We start from the raw sequence: 13,071 nt of genomic DNA, 5'->3' as shown, positions 1-13,071 counted from the left end.
TCTGCAGCTCCAGCACTGGCAAACATTTAGCAACACACTGGGCTTTAGATCTCCTGAACGCAGCCCATAACTGTGACAGCCCCATATATTTCCGCTACGCTATTTGCATTTTACTCATTTATTGGATTCCATTTTAATGACTGATGCGATTTGCCAGAGCCCGTGAAACAGAGGAAGTGATGGAGTAATGCGGCGGTGTTCGTTGCTCAGGGCTTTAAGGCATCGCAGCTATTATTGTGTGGTATGAGGCTAGGACCACAAATGAGCATGCTATTTCATCATCAACCGCTAATGATAGAGGAGACAAAGGCAAAACCCCACACACGCACATGCTAGGCTACAGGCGAACCAGTTGAACAGGGCTAATCATTTGGAAAGTGCTATAGCTACAGAGTCAGCGGCAACATCATAGCCAAGTCATCACGGGTTTGAGAGAGGTGAAAATAAAGGACTACTGCAATAAATAAATAAGTAAGAATGGTAAATGGTGAAAAGTAAGTAAGAATGGTGAAAAGACCTCAAAATGGTGTTTGTAACGAGTCAAGAGAGTAAAGCCATTATTTGAAACTAAGGGTGTGCAAAAATATTGAAATATCAATATATTGTGGTGACTAAATTTGGTGATCAATTATTGTTACTATGACCTGCTATACTGACATTTTGCCTTTTAACTTTTTGTGTGTGACCGCACTACAATTTTGTTGCACTGAAAAAAACTTGTAAGATTTACTACTCCTCAAAACAATTTGCACTAGCTCTTTTTAGGTAAATTTTACTGCTGTAATATCAGGTACAATTTACTTGTCAGTATTAAGTAAATGTACTTACCCCACGATTAACAGTCGTGAATTTACTGAGTAACTGTTACTCTCTTTTTAAATTAAGTCATATTTATGTCAATAAATTAAGTAAAATATAAAATATTGTCATAATTAACTGCACTGATGTAATGAAATAGTTAAGTAAATATTATATGTCCAGTATTTACTGATAATAAATATAATAAGTATAATAAATGGTCATTTTTATGTAGTACTTTTCCACCTCCAAGGCAGACACAAACACTGGGGGCGAGGTGGATTAAGTGTCTTGCTCAAGGACACAACAACAGCATTCATCTGTGGGAGCTAGAATCCTGCTACCAGCGTGTGGGTCAGTGGATCCAACTGCATTTGCAATGATGTTTTTTTTTTTAATTTTTTATAAGGGATTCCTTATAAGAACTTTAGTATTTCTGTGTTTGAGTAGTGACTCTAAAACCTTTCAAATGCAGAATTTACTCATTAAACACAATACTTTGAGTACATGAGTAAAATAAGTACACTTTGTCAATTGCTATTGTTGTAGCTCTCACAGAATTATATTATTCCAGTGTAAAAACTACCAAAGTTGATTTAATATATTTTACTAAGAAGCAGTTTTTTTCCAGTGTGCTTATTTAGTGGAAGGAAACTACATGTGTATTTGGTTCTTAAAAAACAGCAATATATCATATGAAATATATCAGTTATCACATGTATAACCATATTGTGATAATATTGTATTGGCAGCTATGTATCGTTTCGAATCAAAATTAATGCCATACTGTAGAACATTGTAGGAAAGAATGGAGACAAGCAGGTGACAGATCTTCCACCAGAAACGTTACACAGTGCCCCTTTAACATGGCAGATAACAATAATGAGATCATATTTAAGTAATCCATCAGAAATGTGCTCAAATCTTCTGGTAAATGTCTTGATTAAACCATAACGTGAACAGAAAAACACTTTACAGCCTTGTTTGGGCGATTACAATGAAAGTTTCTTATTATTTTATACCAGCTGTATTTGCAACCATATTGAAAGACTGCATGTACTCTGACGTAAACAAAAATATCTTGAAGTGAACTGGTGTGTCCCTATGCCTTCCTCTAAACCCGTTCTCCATAGCGCCTTTCCCTCCCATAGAGACGTGTTAATTAATTCTTTCTCTTTGAGCGTTCACAGAGATGAAACAAAGAGAGGCAGGACAACACTTCAACTTTCTCCAACTGCATTTAACAAGCTGCTGTAATTCAGGCCTCGTGTTTCTACAAAGTCTGAAAACACTACCTCCCCAAACCCAAATCCATTATTCATTTTCACCTGGTTAAATAAAGGTAAGTAGGTAGGTAAATGCATAAATAAAACAAAAACCTGACAAAAGTGTGCTACCAGATAAGGGCATGTCGTTTAAACAGTGTTCATTATTACAGCTAATTTGTTTTGTTTAAGATGTGATCATTTAAATTTTTGCACATGTAAAATTTTACCACTGAGAACAAATATGCCACGTTTTCCGACAAAAATGTAGCTGTAATGAACACAATTTAAAAGCAGTCTAGTTTAAGTATAATTTGATTTATATACTTAAAATCAACACAGGAAAATTTCGGACATTTACCTATGATGTAACAATCCTAGGAAATTTAAAAAATCATCATGAAACAAGTGTGAACAAAGTAAAATGAACTAACTAACTAAACTGTAAAAGAAAAAAAAGTGTACATATATAGGCTACACCTGTCTAGAAGCTGCAGATGTCCACGTCTTCAAGAAAGTTTTCAAGTTCGGGCCATCTGCTTTTATTGGCTCTGAAAGCTTTTGTCGTCTTTTTGCATTGAGTCAGTTCGTCACGCTGCCTTCGCCAAAGTTTCAGCATCGACTCATTGCTGCCGAGCTCACGTGCAGCAGCTCTATTTCCTTCTTCAACAGCCACATCAGCTGCTTTTAAATTAAAAGCTGCATCATCTGCATTTCTTTGTGTATTTTACATGAGGAGGGTGTGTGTATGAACTGCAAAATAGCTGTTCAAAAAACTATCAAACTAGCATCTTGTCCTATCTGGGATGTCAGTGTCTGGTATCATGTCAGTGTCTTGTAGGATTTAAGCAGATTTAAGGCTCTCCCGTGGGCGGGGCTAGTTGTATCGATCAGGTATGAGCGGACGTCCGGATACTGAAGTTTGAGACGTTTCTTCTTGTCATTTATGCACTCACCTATATTTAACACATATGGGTAAGACGTATCCACTCACTAATGTTCATTTAGCGTCATAACTGATCATGTTACGCATAGATGGCGGCACTTTCTGCACTCAGGCTGCACGCGCATCCTATGAGTTGCCAAACCATAGACTGTATATTTGAAAGGACAATGTGCCAAACAAAGAATCTGTCCATATAATAGCTGTATTGTTGTATAAGCCTCAGGGTTCAAAGTGTAAAAAAGTAGTGGCTTATAGTCTGGAAATTATGGTATATATTTGAATAGTAGTATTTTGGTAGTAGTACATAAGGTAGCTTGCTAATCCTCCTCCGCTCTTTCTTACAAACCAAGCATATTTTACAGTATGCTACATGTCTATAGATCTTCCTTCTCCCTTCCCTCCCTCCTTCTCTTTTATATTTCTCTTTTACACCCTAAACCGCCTCTCTCTATGACAGAGCGCTCCTGATTTGCATACAGCAGACAGCTCAGAGACAGGCGGCTGCTGCTAATGTTGTGTAGAACAAGACTTAATGTCGTGTTCTGTCTGACGGAGGAGACTAGAGCGCCGCTAACTCAATTACACTGCGCACACATACACTACAAGAGCGAGCATACAGGCACTATTCTATACTCACACATACTGTACATTCTATACCAGGAGGCCAGGAGCACAGAGGGGTAGAGCAGCCAAAACGTGTACTAGTCAGAGTAATGTTACTTCAAAATAATATTACTCAAGTGGAAGTACAAAGTAGTGGTCCAAGAAATCATTCAAGTAAGGGTAAAAAGTATTTGAAGAAAACTACTACTGAAGTAAAAGTAAATTAAAGAGTAACTGGAGTAACTGTACAGACATAATATTATTTGATTTATAATTTGAAGTTAATGTAGTTTGAAGGACAAGCCATTAAGTGATGCTCAAAATGGGGTTATTTGAAAGTACAGACATAAAAATTTGAAAAACTAAGTCAAAATCAAAATGGAAAAGATTAGACCAGTTCTTCAGCGTCACGTCACAATGATTCAGAATGATGAGAAATTCATAGCGATTAACAATTTAAATCAAAGTATATCTTCTGAATGAGAAAAAGTCTTCAAAATTTTGCATATAACAGGAAGCTGAAACCCAGGAATCCTCATTGACATACTGTATATAAGGTAACTTTCCTGATGGAGGTGAGATTGCTTGGCCTGAAATGTTCCAGTGTGTGCATAGTTAAGTTCTTGACCCTACTAGGTCAAATTATGGGGAGGGGCGACCCTGCTCACTGTAAGACATTGTTTCCCAAAGACTAGGTCGTGACCCTCAGGTGGGTCGCAAGAGATTTTTTTGGGATCGCCTTGTCACTATCTGCATGTAGGTCTGCAATATACAGTTCTGCCTATACGCCTGATCTGCCACTGCGCTCTTCTCCTGGAATGCATTACAAAAACACAGACAGCCCCACCTATCTCATTAGAAATGGAAAAATCTTAAGACATGTTTTGTATCATTTCTAATTTTTATGTAAGTATTTTATTGACTATTTTGTTACCGTATTGCTGGTTCAATTGAATGTTGAAAAGAAATAGAACTGGGTTACATTTAAGATCCAAATAGGCAACTTATGGACACCTTTTATTGCTGGTTCAATGACTGTTTGTCATTGTTTAAAACTTGAACAATACTAATTGTTCAGAGAGACATGATCACTCAATAAAATATCCTCATTAATGTTCAATAATGATCAAATCCACGTTTATTTTGTGATTTACGAATAAGGTCTATTGACTTGGGTCGCAAAGGTTTGTGACTTTTAAATTATGGGTCCCCAGAAAAAAGGTCTGGGAAACACTGCTATAAGAATGCAAGTTGTGTAAGGTATTTTTAGCAATAGACATAAATAAATGCCAGATAGATAAACCATACTGTTGAACATTGGAGGGAAAGGAATAACATCACCATGGAGATAAGTCATGTATTTATAAGTTAAATATTTAGACACAAACTGAAAAACGGAAGTATATCTTATTTATTATTTTGATTATTAATGTAAATGATAAATAATTATTCTAAAGAAAAGTCCAGAATAATCTTGGAACTCTTCACATAAGTCTCCATTTCTGCCTTACTCTGCTGAGCTGTCCATTCTCAGTGCAGTCAGCCATAACCTGGAGGATTTCCACAGACGTCAAGGTCATAAAACCAAGCGCATCCTCCCTCCCTCCTCACATCCACACAAACATACACCTGCGGTTATCAAACGCACCTCCAGCTCTGTATGTGTGTGTCCAGGCCTCTGGGGGAGCTATAGAGCTAAGCCAGCACTACTGTCAAAACCATCATGCACTTATCAGACTGCCCCGGGCCAGTGAGGGCCAGTGGAGAAGAGGAGTTTATATATAAGAGAGAGAGAGCGGAGAGGGAGGGAGAGGGAGAGAGAGACAGGGAATGAGTGAAAAAAGGATGACAATGAAGGAGATAGAAAGAGAGAAAGGGTGAGAGAGGGACAGAAAGGGAAGAAAAAGAAAGAGAGAGCAAGGAGAGTGTGGAGGACCATAGAGAGTGACAAAAAGAAACAGGGTGAAAGAGGGAGAGAAGTAGTGATGGAGGGACTTTCTAATGTATAAAACAGCCTTTCCTGGCTTATAAAAGATAGACAGATGTGAAAAAGCCAAGTACAGGTGAAGAGGACAGGGCAGGGGTCAGTAACAGAGGAAGAAGTGATCTAAAACACAGGAGAGGAGAAAAAAAAAAAGAAATGTTAACCCTATATTATGTCACCATTTTCAGTTTTAATAATTTGTGTGAAATGAACCTTTATATTTAAAATAGCTCATTATAAAAACTAAATCATTTGGATCAACAAAAATGTATTAAATGGAAAAAGATGATGTAGAATATTTTAAAAGTGTCAACTGTTCAGTAAAGTTGTGCAAGTACTTTCCTGGTTTCATGACTGTTCCTCAAGATAACTCATGCCTCATTAGTTGTTGGAGTGAAAAAATAAATTAAAAGCATTTAGATAAGATTTCACATGCACAAAGTGGGTATTTTAAGATTTCTATTTGTTATGAAAAGGCTAAGATTTGTGAAAATGAAAGAACAACCCGAGGACTTCTACTAAAATCATTAAACTGACCAATTTCATTAGCAGCTTTAATGTGCACAAAGTTGATCCTCATTTAATTGCCCCTTGGAGGCAAATACAGTGATACTGATTGATTGATAAAGTAGCTCACATTATCAAAATGAAGCATCTTTTGTGAAGGAAAAGAACAAACCAAGTGACCCAACACCTCCCTTAAACACAGAAAAACAGTCTGATATGTTTGCATCATTTTACTGGCTCAGCTGGAGACCGCCGACAGCCATGGAAACTACCTATTCTCTGCTAATTAGTTCAAAATGCACCAAACCAGGTCAACAACAAACTCTTATATAAGTTTGAATGGAGAGAAGGCTTCTGAAAACTACAACTACAACCACACACTGTTTACTATATGAATAAAGATTAAGTAATAGCATTTTTAAAAACAATATTTGCTCATGTACAGACCCAAAAACAACTGATTCATTAAAAGAATCAAAGTTTGTGTTTTTATGTATGTATTTATACTGAGAAATCTCCTGAATTGTCCTAAACATAAAGGTTTATCTTGTATGAAACAGCATGTAGGGGCTTAAATAAGCTTCTGTGGGGTATTAATTGCTAACATATATAGATTATAACACAGGTAGAAAGGTCAAAAAAGTTGATTTAATATAATAGACTGTGCAAATGTGTGTAACTCACTGTCAGAGGCCTGGGTGAGGTCGAGCCTGCTCCCATGGGTGCTGTGGGTGCCGTGTCCCGTTGAGGTGCCACTGTTGGCCGTGTGCAGAGACCAGCTGACCCCAGACTGTGGATCTGCTGACCACCCGCACAGACTGGACTCAAAATCACACACAGCCGATAAGGAGGGCGTGGTGGCTGTGAGGAGAGAGAGAGAGATGGGGTTAGTATAAGAGGTGTGAGTGTTTTGACCCTGTAAGCACAGTATGGCTTTAAACCTGCATTAGTTTCATGAAAGGTGATTTTATTGCTTTAAAATACCATGTCTTCTTATTGTGAGCTGGCTCAGCTCTCCACAAATCTCTGGGATATATATACGTTTAATACCATTCTGTGGAAAATTCCAGCTTAAAGGTTCTATATTCCACAATATTGCAGGTTTGTTTCATTCACACATTTGAATAAACCTGATTTATTAATTTGTCTACATCTCCAAAGTTTGAAATGCTCTGTCCACCTTGTGATGTCATGAAGCATTAGATTTTACCAGCTTCCTGTTGAGAGACTGGACTTTCCAGGCCTGAAATTATCCAAATGAATCTAGTGAAGGTGTATGGAGTTTAAAAACACAGTGGAGCACTTCCTGTGTTACCAAATGACATCACAAGGTGGAACAGAGTGTTTTCTGTTTAAGAGACTCAGTCTAAATATGCAGAGATGTGTTAAACATTGTGAATGAAACAAAACACAATTTCAGGTATGTTTTTGATCAGGAAACAACAGATCAGAATAGCAAAATATGTGCTTTAAAGTAATGTGTTCTCCATAGAGACAAGCAGGTGATGGACCTTCCACCAGAAAAATTACATAGTGTACCTTTAAGTAAAAAAACCTTACTGTTTTAATAGTTGGTTCCTATAGCCAACTGTCTGTTTATGCCAATGTAATATAAAATAAAATTGAATTACTCGTGTTTGGGGCATAATACTCATTTCTAATAGTTGGACATCTTGGCTTTAGTACTTTTAAATTCATAAAACATTCAGATTCCATACCATATACTGTATATATATATGAACATAGTTTGAGAAGCACACACATTTACGTAGCAGTATCTCTTCATGAGTACAGCCATAATAATTAGTAAAAGCATGACCTAAATGTCCCAAATGCATCTTTAAGCAGAAAAATTTCCTTTCCAAAGTGTATCAGAACGCCTAGTGAATTCTAATCCAATTGAACATTTGGCTGAACTAAAAACCCGGGCATTTGACTCGTCTTATCCATAGAGAGATGGACCCATGGGCTGGATTCAAACGCCTTATAAAAAGACCACCAACGCTTTGAGAGCATGATACAAGAAATTAGGCTGGAGGAACTTCAAACTGAATGTTGATTTGGAAAGGATTTGTCAAAACTTTATGGACTTAACTATTTACAAAGAAACAAATAAAACAGGGGTAGAACAAATTGTCTTGACAGAGGAATTGGGATCTAAGTAGAGAGATTGGCGCTGTTAAAGGGACAGTTCGGAACTTTGGACATAGGGCCTCATTTCCTAGTGAGCCAGAGTGTTGGAGAAATTTTTAAATATTCCTTCCAGTCCTTGTATTTGCAGAGGTCGCTAGTGCTAGGCTAGTGCATGTCAATGGCCATAGTTAGCCTGCCACTAAAAACCCACTCCACAAAGCACCCGACACAAATCTATTATTACGCCAGACTGTCGATGTAAATGTCTGTGTTGATAGAATTATTTTAGGTAAAACCAACCTTGCATTTGAAGGATTTATGTCTGAGCAGCAGCGAGTTGTACTTCCTGATAGAAAGATTGGCAGCGGCGGACTGATATATGAGAAAATAGTCCCTCAACATGTGACGAGTCATGCGATGCAAGGTTAGTTTTATTTCAAACATTATTCTATCAACACAGACATTCACATTGACAGTCTGGCGTAATAATAGATTTGCTTCGGGTGTTTTGTGGAGTGAGTAAGACTGTTTTTAGTGGCAGGCTAACTATGGCTATTGACATGCGCTAGCCTAGCACCAGCGACCTCTGCAAATACAAAGACTGGATGGATTTTTTTTTTTTAAAGTGTCTCCACGTGTCTCCAACACTCTTGTTCACTAGGAAATATGTCCAAAATTCCAAATTGTCCCTTTAAGTTTGTTAAAAATGAAGATCTGTGCTATATGTAAAAGTCTTTTTTGTTTCTGTGGGTGCCTGGAGTGACCAAAACAATGGTGGTGAACATGCATATGATGAAAAAATGTTCAGGCCTGATACACAGTTATTACATGTCCCTACAAAGCTACCGTACATTCTCATAGCTCACAGATTGTCTCTATACAGTAAAAAAAAAAGCACCAAATTACTGTTATAAATCTATATTGCTTTTGCTTTTTACTATTTACAATCACAATAGTACTTCTAGCCTTTGTGACAGTTGCAGTAGTAGTAGTAGGAGTAGTGGTGGTGGATAAGATTTTCAGTGTACTTGTATGTGTGTGTGTTAAAGTATGAGTATAATTATGTGTGTGTGTGAAGGTGAACTGGTCCTCTGGCATCGGGAGCTTATTTTCACTCTTCTTCTTCCTGTGGGACCGAGGATTCAAACTGAGCTCAAAGCCAAGAAAACCCCACATGACATCATCGGCCTGACCTCAGAGAAGTGTTCATGTGCAGAGTGGAGGGAGTGGAGTCGAGGGGAGGGAGGGAGAGCTAAAATGACTTGAATTCAGAATATTAATCTTAAATTGGGTACTTTCTAATACTGCCGATTTATGTCCTTGGTGGCAGAAGTGGGTAGAGTTGCCAAAAATTGTAGAGTGCTAGATTACACAAAATTGACTCTTATGAGCTTTTAGCCATGCTCGAATGTTGGTACTAATCAAAAACATCCCTGGAGCTGGGTTGTTTTTTGTTTTTTTTTCACACATGTTTGAGTGCTCTGCTCTGTTCCACGTTGTGATGTCATGAAGCTGTACTTTTCAAGTGAACAGCAATTTTTTACCTTTTGTTCAGTAGTGATTGGAGATTCGAAGGCTGCAATTATCCAAATGATTCTAGAGGTTTATGGAGTTGCGAAACACAGTGGAGCAATTCCAGTATTAGCACATGACATCACAAGGTGGAACACGTTTGAAACAAAAACATATGAAACAAAACAGAACTCCAGATATGTTTGTGATGAAGAAACAACATTATAACAGCATAATATTAAGTTGTGTGCTTTGTAATATTGTAGATTTATGCCCTTAATATGAGAGCGTTATATTTAAAGAAACTAAGAAAGAGTAACTATCTAGACAAACTTTCAAGATAATGTAATGACAAAGGAATAATAAATACAACAAAAAATGAATGATAATAAAGCATAGACTAAATTAGGAAAACTCAATCATATCTGAGTGAGTGGTGCAAGTAAGTGGAAAAAAATAACCCAAAGTTTTAAGATTCCTGTCACACTGTAAAATTGTATTAATGCAGTATAATTTTATGGTAAGTGAATGTAAGTGAGGCAAGTTTTTCAATCTTAATTACACTGAAGTCAGCATTTCATGAAACAGTTTTGACAGTTTGGCTCCCATAACCATTAAATTAAATCCAACTTAGGCAATGTTCAACTTCAAATTTAAAACATTCTGAGTCTTTTTCACCCATTCTAGAAATGTATTTATATTTTCCCAGAGAAGGGACAGAGACAAAGTGATAGTTTGAATAACGGCGACATACCTGGTCTCATGGCTGGGGTGGTCTGCTCCATTTTGGGCAGGGTGGGGGTGGCTGTGTCTGGGACAGTGGTGCTTTCTGGAAACAAACAAAAACAATAGGGTTAAATGTGATACAGAAGAATGAATGAACTTTGGTTTTCACTGGCAACATTTACAAATATGGCATTAGAAAGCCGCAGTACAGTCAGAATAATAGACGTTTATTTATTTTAAATCAAGAAGACCAGTGGTTGTAACTCTGACATATGATCTTGCTTTGTTTATGTAAGATTAGTCAATGTCATTTGTCTAAGTAAAAACAATATTGTACTGCATTCATAAAAACACATGTTTATTTGGGTTCAACCGCTTAATCAAAGCTAAACCAACACATAACATATTACAAATTTCAATTCCAAACAAAACACAATGGAAATGTATACACAAAATTCCCAAATCTGTCAAATGTGGTAGGGAACGATATAAGGCCCCACGACTTGGAAAATATTTTGCGAGTAAGATGAGATGAACTCCAAACAATGTGGTCAACTATTGCCTTTTAATAAAACATTTTACCACGACCCAAATGGTGACAAAATATTCAGTGAACTCAGTGAAACCTCTATTTGGGGGTAGTAGTAGCACACAGATACTTAAAGGACTAGTACATGACATGTATTTACAGTATTTTTCAGACTATAAGGCACACCAGATTATAAGGTGCAGTATCAATAATGTTTGCTCTCATCTATTTTCATGCATAAAGTGCACCAGATTATAACAAACGGACAAAACTTGAGACTGATACTTAAGCCCAGACATCCATGATCCATTGGCAGATAGTGCTATAATTCGCCCAGCGTTGGCTCCCTGCCTTGGTGAATGTGTATTATGAATGTGAATGTGGGTGGATAATATAAGTTAGTTTTTTTATTTCCTATGAGGAGGACTGAAATATACACTGACTAATAATGTGTTTAATGCAGCTTTGTGCACATTTGTTTAAGTTTTACAGAAACAAAACTTGCCAAACAAAACAAACCACATGGCTCATTTACATCAACTTGTGGCTGATGCGGTCAGCTTCTGTCGGACTAAAGGACACGACAATCAAGCGGTGCGGCTTCTTAACTTACCATAGTCATACTAAAACATTTGACAGATTTTTGAGCCCCTTTTACCATATAAAATCGGTTCGAGGTCAGTAAGCATAACCAGAATTAACACATAATGTGCACTGTCGAATTTTGAGAAAATTAAAGGATTTAAAATGGTAAATTGTTACATTTTTCTATAGCGTTTTTCCACCTTCAATTCACTCAAAGCACTTTCCAACAAGGAATCACTCACCCATTCACGCATACATTCACACACCAGTGTACGCAGACACTGGGGGCAAAGTGGATTAAGTGTCTTGCCCAAGGACACAACGACAGCATTCATCTGTGGGAGCAGGAATCTCACCAGCTGAACTGTGGGTCAGTGGATCTGACCATGATTTTTTTTTTTTTTTGTCAAGAGTGGAACATAAAAAAACGCCAACCCTTCTGATGAGTGAACGGACGCTCTATCAACTGAGCTACTGCCGCCTTATAGTCCGAAAAATACGGTCAGCTAAATTCGTCTTGCCACAGCACAGATATATTCAGTAAGCTCTTGAGGTCAAAATCGTCAGATAATCAGGAAGTGTGCGTTAACATGCTAGTTGTTGCCTGCACTGGTCTCTGAGAGTTGTAAAACGCACTTACAAACTGATTGTTGTGAATAATTATGATGCTTAAAATGTATAAGGTAACAGTAAAAAGTCAGGTAGGTTACAGCTCCTTTAAGTACATTTACTGTTTTAACTTTTTAATAAAATTGTACATCTCGGAGTAGTTTTACTTCTACTCCTACTTGACACTAATCATGTGAATCGGCTTCAGATACTTCAGATACTCTTTCTCCCCATCTGCAGGTATTAAAACAGCGGCTTAGCGATAACTACTGTATTGGCTGATATTTGAAGCCAGCATGTACAATATAGTGAAGAAGTTAATTATCTCAAAGCATTTTCCAAAATCCTGCAGTATTTATAAACAGACCTCCTATGGCTCATCCAAACCACACATATAAAACAGATGCACATGTTTTAGCTTTGTTCAGCACATGCCATGTCACCACACACTTAACCCATCTCTGAAGTTTCACCACTAACGTCCTGCTCTCCTCTCCTCTGTTTTCATAATATCCTCCTCTCTTCATCCCTTCTTCTTTCCTGCCATTTGTCACAATAAATCTGAACAGCTTCAGTTCTGCTTTGCAAACCACATTCAGCACCACAAGAATGCCCCTTAACGTACACGCTTTAACACACTGCACTGCAAAAAATGTTTCAAAAAGTCAAAAAGTTTCAATGAACATTTTCTGATCAATTGTAATACATTTCATATATATTCCTTGGCATGTTTTTTTTCCACATTGAATTCAAGATATTTTAAGCAATTAAAAAAAAAAAAAAATCAATTCAATAAATACAAGATAGATTAGTTTAATGCCATATTGTGTAACATTACAGTTTGTCTGAAAATATATAAACACTTCAATTAAAT

General features: G+C 37.2%; 1 protein-coding gene across 1 annotated transcript in view; it reads right to left on the bottom strand.

Moving 5' to 3' along the window:
• The window catches only part of LOC110156118 (neuropilin-2-like), a 206,409-nt gene that overhangs the window by 36,331 nt on the left and 157,007 nt on the right, over positions 1–13,071 (bottom strand). The window contains exons 12-13 of the mRNA XM_055152527.1: positions 10,503–10,577; positions 6,788–6,964 (exon numbers count right to left, since the gene is read on the bottom strand). Of these exons, the coding sequence (XP_055008502.1) occupies positions 6,788–6,964; positions 10,503–10,577 (252 nt within the window). The remainder of the gene's footprint in view (positions 1–6,787; positions 6,965–10,502; positions 10,578–13,071) is intronic.

Source organism: Boleophthalmus pectinirostris, unplaced genomic scaffold (assembly GCF_026225935.1).
Source record: "Boleophthalmus pectinirostris isolate CB_2022bp ecotype Guang Dong unplaced genomic scaffold, ASM2622593v1 HiC_scaffold_1, whole genome shotgun sequence".
NCBI classification, from domain to species: domain Eukaryota; kingdom Metazoa; phylum Chordata; class Actinopteri; order Gobiiformes; family Gobiidae; genus Boleophthalmus; species Boleophthalmus pectinirostris.
This window is presented reverse-complemented; position numbering and strand designations above follow the sequence as displayed.